At 50.2% G+C, this 21159-nt stretch overlaps 1 protein-coding gene across 1 annotated transcript; it reads right to left on the bottom strand.

Moving 5' to 3' along the window:
* Window positions 1-1044: 1044 nt before the first annotated feature.
* Window positions 1045-16201, bottom strand: LOC123141422 (uncharacterized). The gene is made up of 3 exons (XM_044560578.1): window positions 16039-16201; window positions 15546-15616; window positions 1045-1239 (listed from the first exon to the last, which is right to left on the bottom strand). Exons 1-3 carry the CDS (start codon window positions 16153-16155, stop codon window positions 1104-1106), a joined length of 324 nt encoding a protein of 107 aa, XP_044416513.1. The 5' UTR covers window positions 16156-16201; the 3' UTR covers window positions 1045-1103.
* Between the last annotated feature and the right edge of the window lie 4958 nt (window positions 16202-21159).

Raw genomic sequence — 21159 nt, 5'->3', positions numbered from 1 at the left:
CCCACTTCTTGCATATTTTAAAAAACATAGTTTTGCGTATGTTGTGCGCAAATTTTTTCATTATTATTTTTAAATGTTTAATTTACTTTCTTCTTCAAGGTAATAACAATGGCACTAATTCATTCTCCCTTGGAAAAGTTCATTATTTTCATTTTTTTTACTTTCTATTTTATTTTATTTCTTCTTTTAAGGCATTACCTATTTCACTAATTCATTCTTTCTTACTAAATGCATTCTTCCAAAACCAAATCTACTATTATATACTTATTCTTGAATGTTATAAAAAGTGCAATTTTCATGTAAATTGTGTGCAAATTTTGTCATTATTTTTAAATTTTATTTTCTTTTCAAAGGGTAATACAGATGCCACTAATTCATTATTTCTTAAAAGCTAATTATTCTTTATTTTTTATTTAATTTTCTTTTTTATTTAAGGGTAATATCAATGGCACTAATTGCTTTTTAGGATTTGTTTTGCAAAAATTGCACCACTGAATGATTATTCCTGCATTCCTTCAGTGTAAACTATGTGCAAATCCTATCATTATTTTGTTTAATTTAAAAAAATCTTAAAGGACAACACCAATGTCACTAATTCATTTTTCCTTAGAAAACCTAATTATTCATATTCAGATTTAGTTTTTATTTAAATTTCTTTTTTCTTTAAGGGTAATTCTAATGTCACTAATGCATTCCTTGTTAGAAAACTTTTTAGTTGCAAAAATTCCACCATTATATTCTACCATTAAAAAGGAAAAAAGCTCTTGGTTCCGCAAAGTGTGCAAACAAGCTCCCAAATGGATGAAATTTGGCATTGTGTTTTCGTGGGACCCATGTAGGGTGTGGTACAAAATTGAGAGTATTATAACTTAATTCACTTCTTGTACAAACTGAACGCTCTCTGGCGAAGTATCAGAGTTCCGAACGAAAACCACACACAACTCAATTTTTTTTACATCATTTTCACCTCAAAAAAAATCTATGTTTAATACACACCATTGAAAGTCTCATGCTCAAATTTGAGACTATTCTGTGTTTCGTAAATATGAGTTTTTTAGGAATCATTTAAAAAAATAAAAAATAAACGCATAGCTCATCAAGATCTAATGGTTATTCCTTCTGGCCTTTTCAAGGTCATGCTTATATTCGAAGTATATCGCATAGCACAGCGCCCCCACGCTTCCGTAGAGCACGAGATCTAGGGCCATATCGGCCCGTCCTTGTTTATACGCCAAACTCCTGCACCGAAACACAAGGGGGATTATGTTAGTGACCCACGGATGGGTTAAATGATCTAAAAATTGCAAAACGAAATTTATACATTTATGAATCGCGAGTGTACATTTAGAGCAACTCCAATGGGGCGACCCATTTCGTCCGCGGCCGTCCGTTTGGGTCGGCGCGGACAAAAAAGCCGGCCCAACGCGCCGACCCAAACGGACGCGCGTCCGCTTTCGTCCGCCTGCCGACCCATTCCCGGCCCATTTTTGAGCCTGCTTTGTGTCGGTGCGGACACAAGACGGATGCGCGCACGCTCGCCCTCTTTCCTCACCGGGCCCGCTGGTCGGTGGCACAGTGGATTCACACCCTCGCCCACCTGCTACGTCGCCGACGCCGCCGACCATTTTTTCAGTATATAGATAGTTCTAGCGTACACAGATAAAAGAAAAAGACCACTAGTCGTTGCTTTCTAGATCCGACTCGGTAATGTCCTCCTCCGACGTTTGAAGGTAGGCGTCAGAAAGCTGCTCGTCTTCAAAGTCCCAACCCGACGTTTCTCGTAGCTTCAGTTTCAATTGAGCTGCCTGCTTCCGCGAACGCTTGTCCTCCCAATAGGCGGCTCGCTCCCTCCTCCTCGCGTCCTTCTCCGATCTCAATTGCTTGTAGAACTGGCGCTCGTTGACGATGTCCTGCGGGTAGCCTGCGCGCCACACCACCAAGGCTTCCACGTCCTTCTCTGCGATGGCAAGGCGACGCTGCCGCCTCCAGTGGACACGACGATCCTCGTCGGTGAAAAGCCGCGGGAGAGGCGCCAGATCCTGCGCCCGCTGGCTCGACACGTTGGGAAAATTCATATCCCGACGGGGCTTCAGGAGGCGCCACGTCGCCACGTCGTGCGCGCGGGCCGCCTCCTCTGCGGTGTCGAAGGTGCCGAGGACGAGACATTTCTCGTGAAACCAGATCTCAGCGGAGAAGGCGTCGGAGCGACGCTCAAGGACTCCGTCGTGGTTCTAAGTCTGACAGTAGAATGGGGGTAGGTATGTAGAGGCAAGATCCTAGCTATGGAGAAGTTGTACGCATGAGTTTTACGAGTTCAGGCCCTTCTCGGAGGAAGTAACATCCCTACGTCTCGGTGCCCGGAGGCGGTCGACTGGATTATATGCGTGTGTGTTACAGGGGGTGCGAACCCTTGCATGTGGAGGGGGTGGCTTATATAGAGTGCGCCAGGACCCCAGCCAGCCCACGTTACAAGGGATTTAAGGTACATCAAGAGGAGGGCGTTACCGGTAATGCTAGTAATAAAGAGACATAATGACCATTAAAGCTACGACGTAATGACCAACCGTTGCAGTACGGAGTGGCTTTGATCTTCTGCCGGTCGAGTGATAGTCTCCATGGCCGAGTGACTTCAAGTCTTCCGAGTGGAACGCTTCATGGTCGAGTGGATGATGATTCTTCTTCGAATGCTTCTGGTTTTAGGGTGATGTACTTGGGGAGGGTATCTTGGATAGGCCTATGACCCTACCCTAGGTACATAGCTTCATCATTAGCCCCCGAATGGATCAGGGTTTGAGTGGGGAAAGAGTTGAAAACACTGCCGACCCACTTTTCGCGCTTCAGGTGCGTTTTGTACGGACTGACGAATCAATCGTGGTGGCGCCAACTTATTTTTCAGTCGCCTTGGTCCATTCTTGGTTTTCGTCGAGTGAACTTTCAGCTAAAAGAACTTCGAGTGCTGATACAGAGAAGATCTTCCGTCTGACAAGTTGTTCTGTTGTCCGCGGATCTCGCGGGATTCGAATTTTGGGAAGCGCGCGGGGCGGAGGAGGACGTAGTAACCGGGCTGGATAAGGCAGGGACGCCTCGTTTTCTGCACCACCTTTTTGCCACGTATCGGGCGCGCGACTGTTGCGGGATTTGATAAGATTGCCCGGGCCTACAGGTCAGTCACTCGGAAGCGACTCCATATAAGGCGCTGGGTCAGGATTTTTTGAACAGTGCGTCTTCATTCTTCTCTTTTCCTCTCAGTTTTCTCCGTTGCATCCGCTCCTGCGCTAGTGCCGCCGCCGCCCCTTTCGAGCTCTGCTCGCCGTGATGGGGAAGGAGAAGACGGTGGCACTGGAGCGTGCGAAGAAGGCGACGACGAAGGCGAAGGGAAGAAGTCCAGCCGGGGCGGATCTTCCTCGAGGTCCGGCCTGCCGCCGGGATGGATCCAGGGCGACTGGATTCGCTCGGCGATCCGTCAGGACGACATCGACGACTTGGTCGAGGGGGGACTGATCCCTCACGAATCGGCGCGACTTCCGGGGAACGAGACCGAGCCACAGCCGCAGGAGGGTGAGTGCGTTATCCTCGCTACTCACATCGACCGCGGGTTCTCCTTGCCTCCCCACCCTTTCTTTTGAGGTTTCTTGAACTTCTTTGGGGTGCAACTCCACCACTTTACCACAAACACCATCATGTATCTTGCTGCTTTCGTGTCTGTGTTGCCGACCCCACTGGGGCCTCTTCAAGCACATTTTCACATGTCGCTCCCACTTTGTCAAAAAGGCCAATCCGAGTGACGAGAAGACAAAAGTGATCCAGATGTGTGGGGGTCTCGGGATTCAGATGAGGGGTAAAAGTTCCTTCCCAGCCATGATCCTTCCGGAGTCGGTCCGAGGGTGGCAATCGACCTGGTTCTAGTGCAAAGATCAGCCGACTCCAGGTCAGTCGACTAGACTTCCCCCTTTTTCCATGGCCCGAGGGGAAGCCCTCCGCCTTGAAGGTGATCCCGGAGGAGAAGGAACAAGTGAAGGTGCTGGTCGATCGAGTAGTTCAACTTGTCCGTGATGGGGTAACCGGTATGGATCTGCTGGAGGTCTTCCTCAGGCGATGCATTCAACCGCTTCAAGCTCGTGACCATCCGATGTGGATGTATTCGGGCACTGATGACACCACTCGGATCCATCCAGAAGAAGTCAACGAAGCTACGTTGGAGGGGTGGCTGAGGAGTATTACTTGCAACAAAGATAACCCCAGGGGAGCCAGCAGAATTCCTCCACTCGACCAATCTTATGAAGCAGACAAGGTTCAACTCTGAATTGCCGAGTGCTATCTTGATTTATCATGCAACTGTTTATAGTCAACCGACTGACTTCGTCTTGCTTGTTATCTTCTAGGCCCTGACTGAGATGTACTCGATGCCCAACGGGGAGCAGGAGCAGGACCCAAAGGGAGAGGCGAGCGGAGGCGAAAGCGGCGAGTGGCATTCTGACGGTGAAGGGGACGAGGAGAGCGACGATCCGAGTGATGAAGAGGAGGTCGACTCACCTCCCCGCAGGGAAAGGCGATCCAAGCTCACTCACGATCCCGCAAGCGCCTGCGACAAGGTAACCGTTCCGACTGGGCAGTCATCAAAGCGTCCTCGGACATCTTCTCCAGCGCCGACTGAAAAGGCTCCTAAACAATCCAAGGTCGTGCCGCAGAAGACTCGAAAGGCGCTGCCCAGAATCAAAATTGACATCCCTGTCGCCTCTGCGTAAGTGACTTGTCTTCAGTTTTGCCCGAAATTCTGTGTTGTTTGTTTTTCCTTGGTTTGACCAATCGAATCTTGAAACTAGCAGTGCCGCTACCTCTGGGACCTTTGCTTACAAAAACGAGGATGAGAACATGGAAGATGCGGTCACCTCCCGGCCAGGTATAATCTTTGCGATCTTGTCTTTGCTTTGTCGTTTGAACTGCGATATAACCAATCAAAGATGATCTTTTGGTGACTGGTCTTTTACAGCTCCTCTCAACATCATTGACCTCCCCGGCGACGACGAGGACGAGCCACAGAGGCCCTTGGTGAGGAGAAACAGGAAAACGTCCGCTGGCAAGACGCCTCAGTCGACGCCGGTGGTGGAACCGGTAATTCAGGACGCCGGCGATGCCAATCGGACTTCCGTCTCCTTCGCCATAGCGCCGTCGAGTGCTCAGCCTTCAGCGTCAGCCGCACAGACTCCCGTCGACCCACCATCCATTTTTGCTGCGCATCACGTCCCAAAGGACCAGGTAGGTGCTGCAAAAGAGGCTATACGCCAGGCGGCCATTATGATGGAGAAGATGAAGATGGTGCAGGAAGTCAGCCAAGCTGCTTATGATGCCAGCTCCGCTCTCCAGAGCAACGTCCAGGTTAGCAGATCGTCGACTGACTCTTCTGGCTTGTTCTGTTAGGATATGGTACCTGAAAACTTTCTTTCAAAGAATCTTTGCATCTGTCTGCGCCTTGCATCTGTACACCCACTGGGTGTTTTGATTTGTTACTAAACAGACTCGCACTTTGAGCTGATAATGTTGTTGTCGATTGAATCTTTTGACCAGTGGGGGCACGCTAAGTGCACCCACTGGGTGTAGTCTCCGAGACCATAATTGACTGTGGGCAGTCGACTGTGGTCTGAGCATTGAAATTTCTTTACTCGGCCTGGACGGACCATGACGAGTGGAACCTGAACCAGTGGGGGCACGTTGAGTGCACCCACTGGGTGTAGTCCCCGAGACCGTGGTCGACTGCAGGCAGTCGACTATGGTCTGAGAGTAACCTTCTTTTTTTTACACTCAACTTGGACAGACCGTGTCGAGTGAAAATTGGACCAGTGGGGGCACGCCAAGTGCACCCACTGGGTGTAGTCCCCGAGACTACTGTTGGATGTTTGATTCGGCAGTAGTCTTAGAATTTATTGAGTTTAACCTTTCACCTGCTGACTGACTGTCCTTTGATTGCAGAAATCTTGTGACCATGGAGCTCGTTTCGCTGACCTAGAGCAGAAGCAGATTCAGGTGAATCTCGATCTGGAGCTGGCCAAGAAGGACTTGCAGAAGGCCTAGGATGAAGCTGCTGGTAAAAGGAATTCGTTCGATTGTTTTGTTTCTGATCCATGTGGCATTCGTTTCTTTTCTCTGAGCTTATCGTCGTTTCTTTCAGGAAAAATGAACCAAGCTCTGGCAAAGAAGGATCTGGACCTTGCAGCTGTGCAGAAAACAGCTGACGAGAGAACTGCACTCGCCGACCAGAAGCTGGCTTCAGTCGGCAAACTGGAGGAGGAGAATACCCAGCTGAAGACTGCTTTGAATGAAGCCAACAGGGAGGTGACTCGTCTGAAGAAGGACAAGGTATCCTTGAACGACAAGTTTGAAGAAACCGCCCGCAAGAGGAACGACTTGGAAAATTATCTGGGAGATCTTGCCAAGAAGTTGTTCGTCATGCTTGAAGGTATTTTATTTCTTCCGACTGACTTGTTGTTGTCGACTCGATGTACAATCATTGACTTGTCTTTGAATTGTGCATGCAGAATTTTGTCAGAACTTTGAAGAAGAGACTGGGCGTGTTGAGACAAGCTTGGACCCCATCAACTCTCCGGTGAAGGATGAAGCTGCCATGAACATGCTCCGACTGGAATCCCGCGTCACTGGTGTCGCCGACTATCCTGCTCGCTTGAAGGTTGTGGTGTCAAGGATCGACACAGCACTCTGGCCAAGGGCGACTCTTCCGAATGACCTTGAGTCTTTGATGAGTCGACGTAACGAGATCCCCAGTCGTGTGCAAGATTGGAAGAAGTCTTCTGCGCGGTGCGGTGCTGACGTGGCTCTGTCCCTGGTACGCGTCCACTGCAAGGAGGCGCAAGAAGACAAGCTAGCAGCAATCAAGGTTGCCAACACCAAAAGGCACGACTTCCAATCCTTCATGGAGACCTTCATCGCTGCTGCCACTCGTATTGCTGACGGAATTGACCTGGACGAGTTCGTTGATCCTGCTAGCCCACCTCTTGCTGAACGAACAAACTTTATGCCTCACTTTAAATTTGCCTCGGAATGCCGAGTGATTTTGTAATCGTTAAACTCCTTCGGGTTTGAAGCCCGAGTACTTCGATCCGTGGTTCGGAACTTTAGGATTTATCCGAACTTGTTTTATCTCTGAATATGCTCGTGTTTGCCGTCGAGTGAATCTTGTTCTTCATTTGGAGTAATCTTTATGCTTGAAATGCAGCTTTGAGGAGGAGGCAGTCGACCTGCACCTCGTCACCCTTACGGATGGGGATGGAGCGCACGTTGTACTTGTGGCGCAGCTCCGAAGGAGAAGGTTGCAGTCGACCTGCACCTCGTCTTTCTTGAGGATAGGGATGGAGCGCACGTTGTACTTGTGGCGCAGCTCCGAAGGAGAAGGTTGCAGTCGACCTGCACCTCGTCGTCCTTGCGGATGGGGATGGAGCGCACGTTGTACTTGTGGCACAGCTCCGAAGGAGAAGGTTGCAGTCGACCTGCACCTCGTCGTCCTTGCGGATGGGGATGGAGCGCACGTTGTACTTGTGGCGCAGCTCCGAAGGAGAAGGTTGCAGTCGACCTGCACCTCGTCGTCCTTATGGATAGAGATGGAGCGAACGTTGTACTTGTGGCGCAGCTCCGAAGGAGAAGGTTTCAGTCGACCTGCACCTCGTCGTCCTTGCGGATAGGGATGGAGCGCACGTTGTACTTGTGGCGCAACTCCGAAGGAGAAGGTTGCAGTCGACCTGCAGCTCGTCGTCCTTGCGGATAGGGATGGGCTTCAAACTTAGGCAAGTACTGGACTGCAGCTAAGTCTCCGAGGGGGAGGGTTGCTCACCACTCGGTAGGATTTTTCAAACTTAGGCGAGTACTGGACTGCAGCTTAGCCCCCTAGTGGGAGGGTTGCTCACCACTCGGTAGGATTTTTCAAACTTAGGCGAGTACTGGACTGCAGCTAAGCCCCCGAATGGGAGGGTTGCTCACCACTCGGTAGGATTTTTCAAACTTAGGCGAGTACTGGACTGCAGCTAAGCCCCCGAGTGGGAGGGTTGCTCACCACTCGGTAGGATTTTTCAAACTTAGGCGAGTACTGGACCGCAGCTAAGCCCCCAAGTGGGAGGGTTGCTCACCACTCGGTAGGATTTTTCAAACTTAGGCGAGTACTGGACCGCAGCTAAGCCCCCGAGTGGGAGGGTTGCTCACCACTCGGTAGGATATTTCAAACCTAGGCGAGTACTGGACTGCAGCTAAGCCCCCGAGTGGGAGGGTTGCTCACCACTCGGTAGGATTTTTCAAACTTAGGCGAATACTGGACTGCAGCTAAGCCTCCGAGTGGGAGGATTGCTCACCACTCGGTAGGATTTTTCAAATTTAGGCGAGTACTCGACTGGAGCTAAGCCCCCGAGTGGGAGGGTTGCTCACCACTCGGATTGGATTTTTCAAACATAGGCGAGTACTGGACTGCAGCTAAGCCCCCGAGTGGGAGGGTTGCTCACCACTCGGTAGGATTTTTCAAACTTAGGCGAGTATTGGACTGCAGCTAAGCCCCCGAGTGGGAGGGTTGCTCACCACTCGGTAGGGTTTTTCAAACTTAGGCGAGTACTGGACTGCAGCTAAGCCCCTGAGTGGGAGGGTTGCTCACCACTCGGTAGGGTTTTTGAAACTTAGGCGAGTACTGGACTGCAGCTAAGCCCCCGAGTGGGAGGGTTGCTCACCACTCGGTAGAATTTTTCAAACTTAGGCGAGTATTGGACTGCAGCTAAGCCCCCGAGTGGGAGGGTTGCTCACCACTCGGTAGGATTTTTCAAACTTAGGCGAGTACTGGACTGCAGCTAAGCCCCTGAGTGGGAGGGTTGCTCACCACTCGGTAGGATTTTTCAAACTTAGGCGAGTACTGGACTGCAGCTAAGCCCCCGAGTGGGAGGGTTGCTCACCACTCGGTAGGATTTTTCAAACTTAGGCGAGTACTGGATTGCAGCTAAGCCCCCGAGTGAGAGGCTTGCTCATCACTCGGTAGGATTTTTCAAACTTAGGCGAAATGGATTCGCGGCTAAGCCCCCGAGTGAGAGGCTTGCTCATCACTCGGTAGGATTTTTCAGACTTAGGCGAAACGGAGTCGCGGCTAAGCCCCCGAGTGAGAGGCTTGCTCATCACTCGGTAGGATTTTTCAAACTCAGGCGAAACGGATTCGCGGCTAAGTCCCCGAGTGAGAGGCTTGCTCATCACTCGGTAGGATTTTTCAAACTTAGGCGAAACCGATTCGCGGCTAAGTCACCCACTTGGGGATTTGAGATGCAAATATAAGCAACAACAATCGTTTAAGAAGACCGTAAAGCTCTTGTCTTTGATAAACAAACTACAAAGGTATTTCTTATTACATCTCATCAGAATGAGCACTTAAGTATAAAAGGGGCGGAGCAGCTCCGCATTCCAAGCCCGTGGCTCGTCTTTCTGATGCTCGACATTGTAAAGATGGTATGCCCCATTGTGGAGAACTCTGGTGACGATGAACGGACCTTCCCAAGCAGGGGCGAGCTTGTGTGATTTCTGCTGATCCACTCGAAGAGCCAAGTCTCCCTCTTGAAAGGCTCGACCTCTCACGTTTCTGGCGTGGAATCGACGCAAGTCTTGTTGATAAATGGTCGACCGGATTAAGGCCATCTCTCTTTCCTCTTCTAGGAGATCAACCGCGTCCTGCCGGGCCTGTTCTGCTTCATCTTCAGAGAAAAGCTCGACTCGGGGGGCATTGTGAAGCAAGTCACTCGGTAGAACAGCTTCAGCTCCATAGACCAAGAAGAACGGAGTTCGGCCAGTCGACCGATTGGGAGTTGTCCTCAATCCCCAAAGAACGGATGGAAGTTCATCGACCCAGGCGCCTGCTGCGTGCTTGAGATCACGCATCAGTTGGGGTTTCAGTCCTTTGAGAATCAAGCCATTTGCTCTTTCCGCTTGTCCATTCGACTGGGGGTGGGCGACTGAAGCATAGTCGACTCGTGAGCCTTGGGAAGCACAGAAGGCTCTGAACTCATCAGAATCGAAGTTCGACCCGTTGTCAGTGATGATGCTGTGCGGAACTCCATATCTGAATGTCAATTCTCTGATGAAGCTGACGGCAGTACTGGCTTCAAGATTCTTGATAGGCTTGGCTTAAATCCATTTGGTAAACTTGCCGACTGCTAGAAGCACATGAGTGAAGCCGCTCCTACCAGTCCTCAGGGGTCCAACCATATCCAACCCCCAAACAGCAAAGGGCCGGACGAGTGGAATGGTCTTCAGGGCTGACGCAGGCTTGTGGGACATATTGGAGTAAAACTGGCAGCCTTCACATTTGTCGACTATATCTTTCGCCATTTCATTTGCTCGTGGCCAATAAAATCCAGCTCGGTATGCTTTGGCCACAATGGTCCGAGAGGACGCATGGTGGCCACAGGTCCCCGAGTGGATGTCGTTGAGGATTACTCGACCTTCTTCTGGTGTTATGCATTTCTGGCTGACTCCGGTTACACTTTCTCTGAACAGCTGCCCTCTTATCACAGTAAAGGCTTTGGATCGACGAACGATCTGTCTAGCCTCCTCTTCATCCTCTGGGAGTTCCTTCCTAAGGATATACGCAATGTACGACACTGTCCAGTCAGGAGTGATGACCAAAACCTCCATGATCAGGTCGACCACGGCTGGGACTTCGACTTCAGTTGGATCTGTGGCACTCTTAGGCTACGGGGGCTCTTTAGTGAAAGGATCTTCTTGAACTGAAGTTGTATGAATGTGTTCCAAAAATACATTGCTGGGAATGGCCTCCCTATTGGAACCTATCTTTGCTAAATCATCGGCTGCTTGATTTTTCAGTCGGGGTATATGATGGAGCTCTAATCCCTCAAACTTCTTTTCCAATTTCCTCACCGCATTGCAATAACCAGTCATAGCTGGGCTTCTGACATCCCACTCCTTCATCACTTGATTGACTACCAAATCTGAGTCGCCGTAGACCATGAGGCGACGGACGCCGAGTGAGATGGCCATACGTAACCCATATAAGGGTGCTTCATATTCTGCTTCATTATTGGAGGAATCAAAGTGAATCTGGAGAACATATCTGAGCTTGTCTCCTCGGGGGGACAACAGTACCACCCCAGCACCGGAACCATTCAGCATCTTGGAGCCATCAAAGAACATGGTCCAGTGCTCCGAGTGGACTTGAGTCGGCAGTTGCTGTTCGATCCACTCGGCGAGGAAATATGCTATTGCTTGGGACTTGATAGCTTTCTATGCCTCGAACTTGATATCCAGGGGAAGGAGTTCAATCGCCCACTTTGCCACTCGACCAGTTGCATCTCTATTGTTCAAAATCTCTGATAATGGAGCGTCGCTGACGACTGTAATGGAGTGGTCAGAGAAGGAGTGAGCAACCTTCTTCGTGGTCATATAAATCCCATAAAAAGCTTTTGATAATGTGGATATCTTTGTTTTGATGGAGTCAGAACTTCAAAAACATAATATAATGGGCGCTGAACCTTATAGGCTTTTCCTTCTTCTTCCCGCTCGACCGTAAGTACAGTACTAACAACTTGTCCAGTGGCTGCAATGTAAAGCAGTAAAGGCTCTTTGCTGATTGGGGCAGCAAGCACCGGCTGGGTGGAAAGCAGGGCCTTGAGCTCTACAAACGCCGCATCAGCTTCAGGAGTCCACTCGAACTTATCAGACTTTTTCCGGTAAAGAGGCAATGCCTTTTCACCGAGACAAGAAATGAATCGACTTAAGGCGGCCAAACAACCAGTAAGCTTCTGGACATCGTGCACACGCACAGGGCGTTTCATCCGGAGTATGGCACCAACTTTCTCTGGGTTAGCGTCGATCCCTCGTTCGGAAACGAGGAAACCGAGTAATTTTCCACCCGGAACTCCAAATGTGCACTTTGATGGATTAAGCTTGATATCATACCTTCTGAGGTTGGCAAAAGTTTCAGCAAGGTCAGCCAACAGGTCAAAACCTTTGCGTGACTTGACCACAATGTCATCCATGTATGCTTCCACATTCCGACTGATTTGAGTGAGTAAATACTTCTGAAACATCCTCATGAATGTGGCTCCAGCGTTCTTCAGGCCGAATGGCATGGTGACATAACAGAAGCACCCGAATGGAGTGATGAAAGCTGTTTTTATCTCATCGGGTCCATACAGTCGGATCTGATGATACCCGGAATAGGCGTCCAAAAAGGACAAGCGCTCACACCCCGCAGTCGAGTCGACTATTTGGTCGATGCGGGGGAGAGGAAAGTGATCTGACACATTCTCCACCGTGTGGTGCAACGTGATCCATCTCTGGATATAATCCCTCAAAGTTTCATTCGACTTCTGCACACAAGATTGCAGCTCTGTTAGCCCTGCTGGCCGTTTGCATGTACCTTCAAATGTTCTAACAAACACTCGGGCAAGCTCTTCCCAACTATAAATACTGCCAGGTGCTAACTGATTCAACCACGCTCTGGCCGAGCCCTCCAACATCAGAGGAAGGTGCTTCATGGCCACTTCATCATTGCCACCACCAATCTGCACAGCCACTCGGTAGTCCTCAAGCCAAGTGTCAGGCTTGGACTCACCAGTGAATTTGCTGACTCCAGTCGCCAACCTGAAGTTGGGAGGAATCGCTGCTGCTCTGATGGCTCTGCTGAAACACTCGGGACCTGAAACATGCACTCTGTTGCCAGTCGGATAATCTCTATCGTGGCCATCTCTGTGTGCCCTGTTCCTGTCAACCAGACCTTGAACGAGAATAGATCTCGCGTCAAAGCCCGGCTCCCGGGGGTCGACTGGAATCCTTCGCCCACCACTGTGAGGGCGTCTGTCATCATGTTGCCGAGGCGCGTATGACCCACTCCTTGGGGGAGGCGTGGGCACTCGATGACGATCATCGCGGTCGAGTCGGTGATCATACTGCCCACGGTTTCCGTACTGATCCTGTCGATCTCCACGTCCCTCACGCCTTGGAGGTGATCTTGGGCTCTGAGCCGACTGAACTGTGTCTGCCCTTACAGATCTATTATGAATCCTATTCCGAGACTATGACACTTCTGTATTCTGCTCCCCCGCCGCCCGAAGCAAAGCCCGGATCTGCATCAAACCTCTACCAGCTTCCGACTGGGAAGGCTGGATCGACTCTGCTATTCGGGCCGCAGCTGTGAGATTCTGGATCGGAGTTCGATATACCTGGGTTGGAGGCGGAAAAAGTTGTCGTCGACTGGACTCTGGAACCCGCTGCCGAGCATGCTCGTCGAGTGCGTGCTGGAGGTTCTCCAGTCGAGTGCGTTCGGCCAGGTTGGCCAGGCGCACCTCCTCCAAGGCCCGGGCCTCGGGGGTTTCTCCAACGATAGGAGTGTGAAGTGCATCCATGTTACGGCGGCGAAGCTCTTCTCTGTGCTGCGAAGAGAGGGGCTCGGTGCGGTACTCCTCGTGGACGCCCGACGGGTCGCCTCCGCCATCACCACCGTCGTCGCGGGGGAAGCCAGGTGGACTGCATGGTCCGTTGACCATCAAGACTTCCGCCGCAGGGTCACTGCTGTCGCACTCGGATGCAGTCTCGATGGAGCCAGTCGACAGGTCGAACATGCCGTAGAGAGTTTCGTCGGGCTCGATTGCCGCGACTTGTGGTGTGGCCGACTGGCGAGCTACCGCGTGCTTCACCCACCACTGGAGCCGCGACCGACCAGAACGCTTGCGCCGGCGAGCAGCAGGGGATGAAGACGCCACAGAAGCCGACCGATACTGGGTCGACGGCTGCCGCAGAAGGACGCCGCGGACGCACGCGCGAAAGTGCGTTGCCCCACGGACGGGGAGCGCCTCGACGTCGAGTGGAGCCTCCTGAAGCCAAGCGGAGTCGTCGGCGACGAATACGAGCGCGCCGAGACGGATCTCGTGGCCCTCGGCCAATCCTCCGCCTGAAACCATGCTGATGGGGATCGGAAAAATTGCAACTTCTCCAACAAGTCGCTAAGACACCTACCCCACGGTGGGCGCCAACTGTCGTGGTTCCAAGTCTGACAGTAGAATGGGGGGTAGGTATGTAGAGGCAAGATCCTAGCTATGGAGAAGTTGTACGCATGAGTTTTACGAGTTCAGGCCCTTCTCGGAGGAAGTAACGGCCCTACGTCTCGGTGCCCGGAGGCGGTCGACTGGATTATATGCGTGTGTGTTACAGGGGGTGCGAACCCTTGTGCATGTGGAGGGGGTGGCTTATATAGAGTGCGCCAGGACCCCAGCCAGCCCACGTTACAAGGGATTTAAGGTACATCAAGAGGAGGGCGTTACCGGTAATGCTAGTAATAAAGAGACATAATGACCATTAAAGCTACGACATAATGACCGACCGTTGCAGTACGGAGTGACTTTAGATCTTGTGTCGGTCGAGTGATAGTCTCCATGGTCGAGTGACTTCAAGTCTTCCGAGTGGAACGCTTCATGGTCGAGTGGATGATGATTCTTCTTCGAATGCTTCTGGTTTTAGGGTGATGTCCTTGGGGAGGGTATCTTGGACAGGCCTATGACCCTACCCTAGGTACATAGCTTCATCAGACTCCGCGAAAATCCGAAGCGCCCAGGCGGCGGAACGACATGGTGGCGCAGAGGCGGCGAGAGTGGGTGGCGGACAGAGTGTGGAGGGAGCGCCTTCTTTATAGCGAGCGCCGGCCGCGGCGCGCGCGCGAACCTTTCCCGCGCGCTGGAGCGCCAAAACCAGGGCGACGGCATGAAGTTAAACGCGTGCGGTCATGAAATGGGTCGGCCCGTTGGGCGCACTGCCGACCCAAAACTAAAAGAGGGCGAACGGCGGGCGGGCGGCCGACCCAAACGGATAAAAAGCGGAGAAAAACGCTGTCCGTTTGGGTCGGCCCGTTGGAGTTGCTCTTATGAAATTGCTGTCCTGTAGGAATAACCAGTATGGCTGTATGAGTTGCGTGTCTGTCGCTAGGAAGAATAAGGAAGCGGGAAGAGAGAAGCAGCTGCGGATTGGGGTAGGGCCATGTTTTGGCAGCACAACCCGTTGTCCCGGCTTCTGCATAGTCAATGCTCCGGTGCTCTCCCACAGGCTGCAGTGCAACGGCGCAAGCGGCGTGGCGCCAATGCCAGTGGCAATTAGGCATAGTACTAATTATGCTAACTTCATAATCCGTTTTAGATGTGTTTGCATACTAATTATGTATACTTCATAATCCTATTTCTGATCATATAAAATTATCGTGTGTATAGACTATTTTGATTTTGCATCATATAATTTTATGCTCTTCTCTAACAGCTTTGAAAACAAAAGAAAGTCTGCCCTAAATTCTTGTTCGTCCTCCACCACCATGCATGTATCCATATCAGATTCATACCGTTATTATTATTTCGTTGGCTCAGTCAAATTTAAACAATTGCTCTCATCGGATTTCGAACTATATGCCGATTGAAATTATATGGAAAAGTGTTTTTGTTTTTGAGGATGGAAAAGAAAGTTTATAGATATCCTAAACGACTATGTTCTAGGTTTTTTGCTTTGGTTGATCATGCACGTACCCTTGTGATTCACGTGCGGCAGCATCTGTCCTGTATGATCGGATGTTCATACACGTATCCGCACGATTACCCTGCATGCAAAGCACACAAATTAGGTATAAAATAAGAGATTGATCGATTCCAACCCGTTTGGCGACATAGGGTCTATATATGCAACATGCCGCCATATGTTTCACGACTTTTGCATGATTTCATTAATTTCCATGCAATGAGACCTATATATTTATATCCGAAACATTTGGTGCTAAATATTATAATTAAGGCCTCTCTGGATTAATACTAGTATGACTTGATGTGATATGGATTGATGCTAGAAAGAAAACGCGCTCCGTACTTTTAGAACCCTAGACATGTATTCTTTTTTTGCGTGGAAGAGAGTGGATATATTTGCTAGAAATAGAGATACGATCAGTGTTCATGGCTTCCGCAATTTCCTGGGGAAATTTCACTTAAGGATTCACCCAAAAAAAACTAGACATGGATGTGTGCGAACCTGGGCAGCCTCGGTGACGCCGGCGGCGGCGCTGGCGCCGGTGGAGGAGGAGAGGGGCTGAGGGGCAGCGAGTCGCCAGCTGACCATCGGCAGCAACCGACGCGACGCCGCCGCCATATGTTTGGCTCTCCTGTTTCGACGAACGATCGCCTGCAAAATTAACACGTATGATGAGTCACGCCTGGTTTCTAACTTGACTAGTTCGCTATATGTACTCCACCACGGTCACAAAGTCATAGGTGGACTTGTATTTCGTCACGACTCTTTGTGCAGGACAAAAATCTACATGTCACCACGTTCCGAAAATAAATTTTGACGTAAAACAGGAGGATTTCTCCCGATGCCATACTCACTTTTACAAATTTTCATAGAATCTGAAGTAAGAAAAGAGAAGTACATTTACAAGGTTGAAGAAAAAGAGAAAAGACACGCGTCGGTCGACCGATCAAGTCACCCAAATTGGTCACCTTGCCAGACCCGGGAACATATCTGGTGCACCAAGGCAATTGGTATTACCGGTGCACCGAACCCCGTTACCCATTTAAAAATGTTCAAAAAAATCCGGAAAAAATTTAGTGTATCGACACAACATCAATGTATGTCCTCACAATAATTCAAATCAAAATTTAAAACAATGCTCAAGATACAAAAATGACAAATTTGATGTCAATGTGCTAATGGGCCAAAAATGGAGCCCAACTTGTGTTGTGTACTATTCGGTGTCAAATTTGTTATTTTTGTATCTCGAGCAATGTTTTCAATATTGATTTAAATTTTTGTGACAAACTACATTGATGTTGTCTCAATGCACTCATTTTTTCTGTACTTTTTTGAACATTTTTGAATATGCAACGGACGATCGGTGCACTGGTAGCACATATTGCCCCGGTGCACCAGATACATCCCCGACCAGACCCACGATCACACTTGTGTCAGCCGTTGTATCTCGCCTCGTCATGTTGGCCTCCATCCAAACCACGAGAGTAGGGACAGCGCTCGCATCTGTGACTCAACTGGGTCGCACAACCTCCACTTCACGCCCCGGCGCCCCAGCTTGTAAGGCCAACTGGTTTGGGACCGGTAAATATGCTGCATCCCGACATGTTTGTGTTTTCATGGCAGTGCAGTGCACCCAACTGGTTGACCCATTTGGTCCGTTCAGTTGGCCAGCGGTCAAATGTACACAATATTTTTATGCGCATATTTAAATAATAATAATAAATAGTTTACAACCAAATAAAATTTCATAGTTTGCAAACCAAATTAAATTTAAATTGTCACAAATACATTTAAAAAATGATTCAATATATCTATTGGTTGTCAAGGTGAGTCCACATATACTCAACCAAATCATTTTGGAGTTGAATGTGAGTTGCCCAATCACGCATTTCATCAATGAAATTGGATGAACTATGCAAACGGTGTAGGTCAATGCTCGAAGGTGGTCTTGTAAACCATTGCCATGGAATGGATTTTGTGAAGCTTGACTTTCTTGGGTCATCTCGACGATGAGAACGAGCTCGTGGAAGACTTGCATCCGATCATGTATCCGAAGAATGTCTCCTTCAGCGGTGTCCTCTTGACGAAGATGAAGTGGAAGAAGCGCGGTTGTCAGGACCCCGATTCTAAGTCACACCGATCTAGCCTGTAACACCTCATATCACTTTGCGGCCTCACGCACGGTATTCCCACGGGTGTCGCCTTACCATGGCCCGGGACCGTTTGCGCCTTTTGGCTCACGTATATGATAGTGTCGCTAGCATCCATATGACAGAGAACCCGGACCGACATGACTAGTCGTGAACCCAAAGTGGCTCTAACTTACGGGGACAGGCATATATGAATCAACATCGAGCATGTCGGTCAGCAGCGTGCGAATCCGGGCTGTAGCACTGGGCTAACAGGACTCCGGGAACCCGGGCTGTAGCAGGCTAGGCAGGACTCCGGATGTCACCGCGTGACATTTCCCCGAAGGGACAGTCACAGGAACGAAGTGAATCACATGCCGGCCAGTCAAGTGTTCCGGAGCAGTAGTGCTGGGCTACCAGGACTCCGGTGAACCGGGCTGTAGGGGACTACTATGGCTCATGGAAGCACAAGACTACATTTCCCCATAAGAGAGGCTACCAAGGATAAACAACTAGGTTGTCGGATCCCGCACATACCAAGCATTTCAATCATACACACAATATGCTTGATATGTGCAAATACATCATGGCATCACAACAAGACTCTACGACTCAGAGTATTTATTCATTAGGCTCCGAAGAGCCAGATATTACAAACATGGGCCTCATGACCCAACATTCAGAGCATACAAGTCAAAGCACATGCGGAAGCTTAACATGTCTGAGTATAGACATCTACAAAGAAAAAGGCTGTGAAGCCTGACTATCTACAAGACCCTGCCGAGGGCACAAGATCGTAGCTGAGGTATCAAGCTAAACGTCGAAGTCCACACGGAACTACTAGCGAGACTGACGTCTCTCTGCAAAACATAAAATGGGCAACCGTGAGTACAATTGTACCCAGCAAGACTTACATCAGAACTATCTACATATGCATCAGTATCAAAAGGGGGTGGTGGAGTTTAACTGCAGCAAGCCAGCTTTGACTCGGTGGCTATCCTAAACTACAATTGCAAGTAACTCTTTTGAGGTGGCGCACACGAGTCCACATATTCATCATATCAATACACCACTATGGATCCGCTCCCGTCTCCCTACGAGAACGCCATCCATAGCACTCACGCTTATCTTGCGCATTTTAGAGTATCCACTTTCACTTGTCTATGAACTGTACAGGCAACCCAGAAGTCCTTTACCGCGGACACGGCTATTCGAATAGATGATGTTAACCCTGCAGGGGTGTACTTCTTCACACATGCTCTCGCCACTTACCACCATGTACACGTCGTGTACCTCGGCAACCTTCAAGCGGAAGCCTGGCGAGGGAGTCGGCCACGAACTCACTAACCACACAAGTCTCTAGTCCAGGTTTATCGCCTATTCGGGTTCCATCCGCAAGGAGATCCGGCCGGGGTGTCGCTCACGGCTCCAAACGATGTGTGCAGGGTTCCCAAGCCCACCTCGACGGATGGATCTACGCTTGGTACACCGTGCCACGGTGCCTAGTCTGTCCCAAGCCCACCTGTACCGGGTACCACTTGGTAGACTACCAACACAACCTACAAACACCAGAAACTAGTTGCAACTCCTGGACAGGGATCAAGTTGATTAATAAGTCGAGAGGGGCACTTAAGCATTCCAATGTGTGGTAGTAACTGTTCATGGATCACAAACACAGAACTCAGTTCCTAAGGACGGCTTCAATGAGACAACCCACCATGTACTCCTACATGGCCTCTCACCGCTACCTTTACCAAATCGTGTTCACACACTTAGCTCACGCACAGTAGGACATGTTCATCACCATTCCAATTCATTCCCGATGAATCAGACCGGACACAACTCTAAGCAATAGCAGGCATGACAAACAAGCATGAATGAGTAGGCACATCAGGGCTCAAACAACTCCTACTCATGCTAGTGGGTTTCATCTATTTACTGTGGCAATGACAGGTCATGCAGAGGAAAGGGGTTCAACTACCGCAGCATGTAACAGATGAATCGTTGTTGTCCTAATGCAATAAAAGAGAGCAAGAGCGAGAGAGTGGGATTGTATCGGAATGAACAAGGGGGTTTTGCTTGCCTGACACTTCTGAAGATGATATAACTCTTCATCGGTGTCATCGGACTCATCGTCGAAACCACGTCTACCGAGGGGGAACAACACCGGCAAACAGAGAGGAAACACGATCAATGCAATGCACAATATAATGCATGATCATGACATGGAAATATGAGTGTGTTGGGCTAATGCAACTACAACCAGATGGGCTGAGCTTATTTGAACCAAAGATTCAAATACAAACTCAAGTTATGGGTTCATATATGTGCATTAACATGTTTGACCTAAATAGCAAGGTTAAGTTGCTCTAACATGCATGAAACCAGTGCAGATGGATAGATTGGATTTTTCTGATCATTTTTCATATATAAATCTTTTCATTTGGAGCTACGGTTGAATTTCTATGAATTTTAGAAGTTTAGGGCATTTTCTGGAATTTACTGATTAAACATAAATCCAAAAAATGTAATACTGCGTCAGCATTGCGTCACTGTGACGTCAGCAGGTCAACAGGGGCTGGTCCGGGTCAAACCTGACCAGTGGGACCCGCACGTCAGTGTAACAGGGCAAGAACAGAGGCTGACCAGTGGGGCCAGGTCAACGACCACGTCAGCGTAGTCAAACTGACACGTGGCCCCACGGTAATTAGATTAACCTGAAACTATTTGGTTAGCCAGGCTGTCTGTGGGTCAGGGGGTGGTTACCTAGATGTTTAGGAAGCTAATGACGGGTTAACCGGAGACTAATCGCCGGCGCTAAGCAGTGCACGGCGGCGATCGCCGGCCGGCCGTTTCCGGCAACGGCTGGTCGTGCGGGTGGGTTCGCTGGGACGCCCACAGTGTGGCGCATCCAGTGGTGGTCGTTGCAGCCGCCGGCGTGGGGTCTAGCGACGACAGCGACGAGCGGAGCGGCGGCCGTGTTGCGGTGGGCTCGGCCACGGGGCTGCGAGTTGCTAGCGACCCAACGGAGCGGCGGGGCATCATCAGTGTTACACCTGAAGCACGATGGGCAGCGGTGCAAGGCGGAACGAGCTCGGCATCAAGCAGAGCATCGGCCATGGCGGACGGCGGCGCTCGGTCGAAGGGGGCCACGGCTAGAGGATGAAAACGAGAGGGAAAACAGCGGGAGATGATGCGGGGGCTCACGTTGATCTCGCAGAGACGCTCAGAGTGCTCGGGGAGGTCCTGTACGCGACGAAATCGACGGCGGCGATCCACGGCATCGAGGAAGAAGACGGCGTTGAAGGCCGCTCTACAGGGCGTCCGGGCTTGCGTGAGTCATCGAGGAGGAAGAGGCTGTCGTGGCGGTCTTTCAGAGCACGGAGAGAGGTCGAGGGGGAGGCTGTGGCTACGGTGGTGCTCGTCGGCGGCGACGGCTGCGCTCGGCGCGGGTGAGAGGAAGGGGGCAGAGGTGAGAGAGCCACGGGGAGGA

Source organism: Triticum aestivum, chromosome 6D, assembly GCF_018294505.1.
Source record: "Triticum aestivum cultivar Chinese Spring chromosome 6D, IWGSC CS RefSeq v2.1, whole genome shotgun sequence".
Lineage (NCBI taxonomy): Eukaryota > Viridiplantae > Streptophyta > Magnoliopsida > Poales > Poaceae > Triticum > Triticum aestivum.
Note: the sequence above shows the minus strand (reverse complement) of the source record. Positions and strands in the feature narration are given on the sequence as shown.